The sequence below is a fragment of the Peromyscus leucopus genome, chromosome 18 (assembly GCF_004664715.2).
Source record: "Peromyscus leucopus breed LL Stock chromosome 18, UCI_PerLeu_2.1, whole genome shotgun sequence".
NCBI lineage: Eukaryota > Metazoa > Chordata > Mammalia > Rodentia > Cricetidae > Peromyscus > Peromyscus leucopus.
Window position 1 is genome coordinate 44109983 of NC_051078.1, and position 9280 is coordinate 44119262.

Genomic DNA, 9280 nt, shown 5'->3' on the forward strand with positions numbered 1-9280 from the left:
TTCGAAGACATGGAAGGTAATTTTCATGTGCAACCTGATACAAATGTTCCTCTGGAGATATTTTAATGTATCTGTAACTTTTAAATAGTAGCATCAGTATAAATAATTACAGTTTAAAGTACATTGATGATCATTAGATGATTTCAATACCATATACCTCAATGGCAAGTGAATTGTGTTTTCATGTCATTCTTTCAAGAATGAAGACAAGGTATCAATGCCTTAACAGATATCACCATTTGAATCGTAGCTCCATCAGAGCTATGATGTAGAACCTACTATCCATTTAGTTTCCTACTATTTATATTACAAAAGTTATGCTCATTAAATATGTAATAAGATTATGTTCAAAACCTTTTAATAAGCAAATAGTACATAGTAAAATATTGTTACTTGTATATTTGTTCTGACTTTGCTAAATTTAGTGAGAAGGGTAGTTAGAGTCAAGAGTTAAGAGGTGGTTGTTGTGGAGGAAACTTAATCCCTATACCACATGTTGATGAAGAACAGAAAGTCCAACTCTAAATGAAATGTGGAAATGTTTTAGTTCTTATTCTTCCATTAATAGGTATATCATATGTCACTTTAAAAATATGAACATAGGGACATGGAAAGAAGCAATATGCATTTCTACATCTTAGAACAATTAGAATATATGTAGTAATCCCCATGTGTAGTAGACTTGTTGAATGTGAAAAAAGGTTACAAAAAACGATTTTTCAGCTTCATTGGTAATCCAGCAACAAACACACTGCAGTGAGTGCCAGGATTGTGTAAATGCTTGTGTTTGTCCTGGTTCTCTATGGAAATATAGCAGGACTCACAGTATAGGAAAATTTGTTAATGGAAGGAGTGAGATAAAGGTCTGAATTCATCGATTTCTCTTCAATGGTGTGAAAAACCTCATAGAGAAAACAGATGCCATCAATATGAGCCAGGTAATAAAGGGTCTTACCATCACAAGAATCTTCAGATATGCAAAATAATTCTTAATGAAGGGGAAAATGTAAGTGTAAATAATGGGCTAAAATCTTAAGATTTTACATTTAGACAAAACTGAAAAATAAATACATATAGATATACAGATTCAACATTGTCATGAATGTGGTAAATCTTTTACATACTCTAATTTTCCATGCAGGTATGAAAGAAGTCATACTACAGAGAAACCTTCTGAATATACTCAATGTGTTAAAGCCTTTGAATGTCCCAGTCATTCTCAAAGGCAGGAAATAAGACATACTGGAGAGAAACCCTGTAAAATTAATCTTTGTGGCAAAGTTTTTTTATGTCATAGTTATCTTAAATGGCATAAAAGAACACATACTGGAGAAAAACCCTATGAATGTAATCAGTGTGGTAAAGCCTTTATGCGTCACAGTCATCTTCAAAGGCACAAAAGAACACATACTGGAGAGAAACCCTATGAATGTAATCAGTGTGGTAAACCCTTTTCATGTCAGAGTTCTCTTCAAAAGCATAAAAGAACACATACTGGAGAGAAACCCTATGAATGTAATCAGTGCAGTAAAGCCTTTTCATGTCAGAGTTCTCTTCAAAGGCATAAAAGAACACATACTGGAGAGAAGCCCTATGAATGTAATCAGTGTGGCAAAGCCTTTTCATATCAGAATTATCTTCACAGTCATAAAAGAACACATACTGGAGAGAAATCCTATGAATGTAATCAGTGTGGTAAAGCCTTTACACAATACAATCATCTGAAAGTTCATAAAAGAACACACACTGGAGAGAAACCCTATGAATGTAATCAGTGTGGTAAAGCCTTTTCATGTCAGAGTTATTTTCAGAGTCATAAAAGAAAACATACTGGAGACAAAACCTATGAATGTAATCAGTGTGGTAAAGTTTTTATATGTCATAGTAATCTTCAAAGGCATAAAAGAACACATACTGGAGATAAACCCTATGAATGTAATCAGTGTGGTAAAGCCTTTTCATGTCAGAGTTATCTTCAAAGGCATAAAACCACACATACTGTAGAGAAACCCTATGAATGTAATCAGTGTGGCAAAGCCTTTTCATGTCAGAATTATCTTCACAGTCATAAAAGAACACATACTGGAGAGAAACCCTATGAATGTAATCAGTGTGGTAAAGCCTTTGCACAATACAGTCATCTGAAAATTCATAAAAGAACACATACTGGAGAGAAACCCTATGAATGTAATCAGTGTGGTAAAGCCTTTGCACAATACAGTCATCTTCAAAGTCATGAAAGAATACATATTGGAGAGAAACCCTATGAATGTAATCAGTGTGGTAAAGCCTTTTTATGTCAGAATTATCTTCAAAGGCATAAAAGAACACATACTGGAGAGAAACCCTATGAATGTAATCAGTGTGGTAAAGCCTTTTTATGTCAGAGTTATCTTCAAAGGCATAAAAGAACACATACTGGAGAGAAACCCTTTGAATGTAACCAGTGTGGTAAAGCCTTTTCATGTCAGAGTTATCTTCAAAGGCATAAAACCACACATACTGGAGAGAAACCCTATGAATGTAATCAGTGCAGTAAAGCCTTTTCATGTCAGAGTTATCTTCAAAGGCATAAAAGAACACATACTGGAGATAAACCCTATGAATGTAATCAGTGTGATAAAACCCTTGCAGAAGACAGTAATCTTTAAGTACATGCAAGAACACATACTGGAGAGAAACTCTATGAATGCAATCAATGTGGTAAAGTCTTTGGATGACAGTCAACTTCGCAGGCATGCAATTATATAAACTGGAGAGAAACCCATGAAAACACAGGCAACAGATAACACCACAGCAATAAACCCCAAAGAAGAGAAGCACACATGTACTACCACCCAAAAATAACAGGAATGAACAAGCACTGGTCATTAATATTCCTTAATATCAATGGAATTAATTCACCTATAAAAAGACATAGGCTAACATAATGAATACAAAAGCAGGACCCATATTTCTGCTGCATACAAGAAACACCTCAAAATCAAACATAGACACTATCTAAGAATAAAAGGCTGGGAAAAGTCTTTCCAATCAAATGGTCTTAAGAAACAAGTGGGTGTAGCCATCCTAATATGCAGCAAAAGAGATTTCAAACTAAAATCAATGAAAAGAGATCAAGAAAGGCATTACATACTCATCACAGGAAAGATCCACCAAGATGAAGTTTCAATTCTGAACATTTATGTCCCAAACACAAGGGCACCCACAAATGTAAAAGAAGCATTACTAAAGCTTAAATCACATAGAAAACCCCACACATTAATAGTGGGGGATCTCAACACCCCACTCTCACCAGTGGACAGTTCTGCTAAATCAAAACTTAACAGAGAAATAAAGGACTTAACTGATGTTATGACTCAAATGGACTTAATTGATATCCACAGAACATTCCATCCTAACAAAAAAGAATATACCTTCTTCTCAGCATCCCATGGAACCTTCTCTAAAATCGATCACATACTTGGCCACAAAGCACATCTCAACAGATACAAACAAATTGGAATAACCTGTGTTTTATCAGACCACCATGGTTTAAATTTAGATATCAACAACAACAAAAACTACAGAAAGCCTACAATCTCATGGAAACCGAATAATGCTCAGCTGAATCACCAATGGGTCAAGGAAGAAATAAAGAAAGAAATTAAAGACTTCCTAGAGATCAATGAAAATGAATAAACCACATACCCAAACTTATGGGACACTATTAAAGCAGTGCTAGGAGGGAAATTCATAGCACCAAATACCCACATAAAGAAGTTGGAGAAATCCCACACTAGTGACTTAACAGCACAACTGAAAGCTCTAGAGCAAGAAGAAGCAAAGTCACCCAAGAAGAATAGATGCCAGAAAATAATCAAATTGAGAGCTGAAATCAATAAAATAGAAACAAAAGGAACAATACAAAGAATTAATGAAAGAGTTGGTTCTTTGAGAAAATCAACAAGATAAGACACACCCTTATCCAAACTAACCAAAAGGCAGAGAGAGAGCATCCAAATTAGCAAACTCAAAAATGAAAAGGGAGACATAACAACTAACACTGAGGAAATCCAGAAAATCATCAGGTCATATTTCAAAAACCTCTACTCCACAAAACTGGAAAATCTAAAAGAAATGGTTAATTGTCTGGATAGGTACCACATACCTAAGTTAAATAGAGAACAGATAAACTATTTAAATAGTCCAATAATCCCAAAGGAAATAGAATCAGTCATTAAAAGTCTCCCAACCAAATGGGACCAGATGGTTTCAGGGCAGAATTCTACCACATCTTCAAAGAAGAGTTAATATCAATACTCTTTACATTGTTCCACACAATAGAAACAGAAGGAACATTACCAAACTCCTTCTATGAGGCTACGATTACCCTGATTCCCAAGCCAAACAAAGATGCAACAAAGAAAGAGAACTACAAACCAATCTCCCTCATGAACATTGATGCAAAAATACTCAGTATCGGCAAACAGATTCCGGATGTCAACATGTAGAAGGCTGCAAATAGATCCAAATCTTTCACTGTGCACAAAACTTAAGTCCAAATGGATCTAAGACCTCAACATAAATCCAGTTACTCTATTCCTGATAGAAGAGACAGTAGGAAGTAGTCTTGAACACATTGGCACAGGAGATCTCTTCTTAAATATAACACCAGTAGCATAGACACTAAGAGAAATAATCATTGGGACCTCTTGATACTTAGAAGCTTTTGTAGAGCAAAGGATACGGTCGACAAGACAAAGCCTACAGTATGGGAAAAGATCTTCACCAAACCCACATCTGTGAGAGGGCTGATATCCAGAATATATAAGGAACTCAAGAAATTAGACATCAAAATGCTGAACAGTCCAATTATGAAATGGGCTACAGAGCTAAACCGAGAATTCTCAACAGAGGAAGCTCAAATAGCTGAAAGACATTGAAGGAATTGCTCAACATCTCTAATCATCAGGGAAATGGAAATCAAAATGACTCTTAGATACCACCTTACACCTGTCAGAATGGCTAAGATCAAAAACTCTGAAGACAGCTTATGCTGGAGAGGACGTGGAGCAAGGAGAACTCTCCTCCACTGTTGGTGAGAATGCAAGCTTGTACAGCCACTTTGGAAATCAATATGGCACTGTCTTAGAAAATTGGGAATCAATCTCTCCAAAGACCCAGCTATACCATTCTTGGGCATATACCCAAGGAATGCTCAATCATACCACAAGGGCACATGCTCAACTATGTTCATAGCAGCATTATTTGTAATCACCAGAACCTGGAAACAACCTAGATGCCCTTCTACTGAGGAATGTATAAATAAAATGTTGTACATATATGTAATGGTGTACTACTCAGGAGAAAAAAATGACACTATGAGCTTTGCAGGCAAATGGATGGATCTAGAAAAAATCATCCTGACTGATGTAACCCAGACTCAGAAAGACAAACATGGTATGTAATCACTCGTAGGTGGATACTAGATGTAAAGCAAAGGATGACTAGACTGCAACTTAAAGTCTCAGGGAGGCTACCTAGTAAAGAGGACACTAAGAAAGACACAGAGATCACCCAATGACAGAGAAATGGATGAGATCTACATGAGCAAACTGGACATGAGGGACAGAAATGAAGGCCAATGGTTGGGGGAAAGAGAACTTGGGGAACGGGAGATCCCAGCTGGATCAGAAACAGAGAGGGAGAACAAGGAAAGAGAGACTGTGATAAATGAGGACCCCATGGGAATAGGAAAAAGCAAAGTGCCAGAGAGGTCCCCTGAAATCCACAGATACCTCCACAATAGACTACTGGCAATGGTCGAGAGAAAGCCCAAAGTGATCTACTCTGGTTCTCAGATGGCCAAACACCCTAACTGTTGTGATAGACCTCTCACCCAATGACTGATGGAAGCATGGCCAGGCCCCAGGTGGAGCTCTGTGAGTCCAATCAGCAAGAAAGAGGAGGGATTGTATGAGCAAGAGATGTTGAGACCATGACTGGAAAAAGCACAGGGACAAATAGCCAAACTAATGGAAACACATGAACTATGATTTAATAGCTGAGGAGCCCCCAATTGGATCAGGCCCTCTGGATAAGTGAGACCATAAACTGTTTGGGAGACCCCCAGGCAATGGGACCAAGACCTGCCTTAGTGCATAAGCTGGCTTTTTGTAGCCTGGGGCCTATACAAGAACACTTTGCTCAGCCTGGGTGAAGGCAGGAGGGGACTGGACCTGCCTCGACTGAATCTACCAAGCTGAGCTGAATCCCTAGGGAAGTCCTTGCCCTGGAAGAGATAGGAATGGGGGGTGAATTGGGGGGAGCCGGGGTGGGGTGGGAGAAGGGAGGACAGGGGAATCTGTGGCTGATATGTAAAATTAAATTCAATTATAAAATTAAAATAACAATAAAAATATAATTGTGTATCAAGTTGACAATTGGTACAGTTGTGATAGCTATTTTTGGTTGCCAAATTTAATACATCTGGAATTAACTAAAACTCAAAATTGGAGGGGTATGCCTATGAGGTATTTTTGCTTAATTTTAAGAAAGAAGATCCACGAATAATCCTGATGTTTGCGTTAGGAAGACATTTTTTAATCTGGATAATAATGAGGGAAAAACACCTTTAACTCAGATATCTTGAACCCTAAAACCCCACCTTTAATCTCAGCCAGGCCTTGTGCTGGAAGCCCATATACAGAAATGGAAGAAGCGAGCTTTTGCTTTTTAGCTGCTTGCTCTCACCTTGCTAGCAAGTCCATTCCTTCACTGGCATTGGAGCCAACTTCTTTGGGATTCCAGACTATACTACTGATGGGCTGAGACTTCAAGCGTAGTGTACTGAGCAACTTCTGGATACTTGGACTTTGTCATCATAGCCAGCCAAGGTTCAATTAGCTGGACTACAGCCTGTAAATAATTCTAAAATGTAGCCTCTAGTATATGTAGAAATTCATTCTATAAGTTGTTACCCCAAAGAACCCTAACCAATACACCAAAGAGGTATATGACTTTTGGAGAAGTTTGGGCCTCACAACAGCCATATCTCAGTTCTAAATTCCACATGGTCACATTCCCTTAACCTGTTTTTTAGGTGATGCTTTGATGCTGGCCTACAAGGTGTCTATAGCTTCTGGGCAAGAAAGTAAAATAACATAAGTCTGAAATTTCTCAAATGGAACACACAGTTACTAATTAAATGAGTAATTATATGAGATGGAGAGGTTCTAGCTTAAGTGAGGAATGAAAAACAAGATGTCTTAGCTTCTGTGTGTCAAGACCTGGCACACACACACACACACACACACACACACACACACCCTACCATCCACATGAAGATCAGAGAGTATGTTCTTTTTACGCCTGATGTGACAGCTCCAGTCTGGAGACCCACAGGATAAATTCCTTTACACATCAAATCTCTGCCTCACTCTCAGTCTCAGAAGTCAGATTTATTCCAGAGGAACTTCACCAGAGTAAATCAGTCTCTGGAAGAACTTTCTCAATATAATCTGAGATCTGCTGTGGTAACAGAGCAGCTTCAACAACTTCTCTCCTTTTTTAGTCTTGCACAGAATCACTCTGCACCAGAGACATGTGCCCCTCATGCAGGCTCCATTCACTCCATCTAGTCATGAGGTTCCTTCCATCATTGCTTATCTGGACCATCGAGAGGGATTCTTCATCCTACCTCTACCGCCCCCCCCAGGGTCTTCTCAATTCTGCATTCCATCAAACAGGCTTAATAGGTGTTGTCAACCTAGAAGATATCTAGCATATCTGTTCCAATCTGACAGTCAGTGAGACTGGGGCAGGATCCTGAACCTATGAGAGCCCTGAATGGATGTGTGGCAGCCTAAGACAATTAACATGCCTGTCCCTACAGTTTTCAATAAACTTCAGTCTTTGGTTGGGAGTGATCCAATCCACCTAATACAGCACACATGGCTGGGAGGACAAGAGTCAATGGAGGGACTGGAGAGATGGCTCATCCATTAAGAGCATTTATTGCTGTCTCAGAAGACCCACAGGACAGCTAACAAACCTCTTTAACTTAAATTCCAGGTGGACTCTGCCCTCACCTGGCCGTTGTGGAAATTGCATGTATGTGGTAGCAAAACACACATAAGTATAAACAAACACACCACAAAATATCCTAAATTGTCTTTCAGGAAATCAACTCTGCTGTTCAGTTATCACTTCTGTTGTATTTCAAAAAAACAAAAAACCAGAGGCAGATTACTTTTTACTTCCTGATTTCCCTTTACAAGTTTAATGAATGTTCTCATTTCCTGAGAGGCCTGGAGCAATATACTTGTGTTTCCCTTTAATTTGGTGTATATGATGATTTTGTGAACATGTGTGTACAGTGTACCACATTTTACTGGTAGCTAAATATATGACCTCAAGGATATAATATGTCTAATTTTTCTATTATATAGTGGGTATCCATGAGGTAGGCTATACACTAACATCCAAGTTGCCATCCCCCTGTGTAGCTCTGAGGCCCATGGCTGGGAAGTCCTTGTGCAGCCTGAGCTTCCTGGAACTTACTGAGATACATCCAAGACTGTGATTTCTGGGTTTGCAAGAGTATGAAACCTCATGTACTAAAGAAGAGTCTCAGAGTGAAAAGTTTGAAATTTATTTTATTCATAAAAATATATTCATTTTACTCAATGGGGGTTTTCAAAACAGCAGTCATTATATACAGTGTATAGCCTTAGCAAACTATTAAAACAATGACAAGAAGAAAATTATAACAAAAATTAACCCAACCTTAAACAAAAATGAAGAAAACCAAAAAGCAAAGAATAAATATCCTAAGATATAAAACAAAAAATGAAGGAAATTTCAGTTTCCTTTGGAATATCATTATGGAAGAGCAAGAGAAGTAAGGAACTGGCTTAGTCTCTGTAGTGAATTATCTTCAGCAACACTTGCCCATGACATTCTGCACTGCACTAGAGAGAAAATTATGCATTTGGTGTAGTCTGTCTGGATGGCAGTGTGACATTAACACAGTCTTCATTGTCAGATTTCCCATCACATATGGAGTCAGGGTTCTTAGTAATTTGTGTTGTGTTCTCTGTATATTAGACTTGTTTCTGACACAAACTTTTCTCCAAGGATATTGAGCCAACAGATGTGGATCAGAGTGTGCCTGCATTGCCTGTTGATAGGTTGATACTTGCATCACTAGTGAGTTCACAGTTGAAAAGAGGTGGCATTTTCTGAGGAGGCCTTGAACCTGGAGTGTAGAATGTCATACCTTCAAGGTGTTTCTTGC

The 9280-nt window shown here is 38.2% G+C and overlaps 1 protein-coding gene across 1 annotated transcript; it reads left to right on the top strand.

Moving 5' to 3' along the window:
• Positions 1 to 992: 992 nt before the first annotated feature.
• Positions 993 to 2651, top strand: LOC119089254 (zinc finger protein 709-like). The gene is made up of 3 exons (XM_037211922.1): positions 993 to 1006; positions 1142 to 1224; positions 1309 to 2651. Exons 1-3 carry the CDS (start codon positions 993 to 995, stop codon positions 2649 to 2651), a joined length of 1440 nt encoding a protein of 479 aa, XP_037067817.1.
• Positions 2652 to 9280: the final 6629 nt, after the last annotated feature.

Coding starts and splice junctions, on each gene's coding strand:
- LOC119089254 (XM_037211922.1), top strand. Junction 1,225..1,308: donor ATGTCCCAGTCATTCTCAAA/GGCAGGAAATAA, acceptor GTTATCTTAAAT/GGCATAAAAGAACACATACT.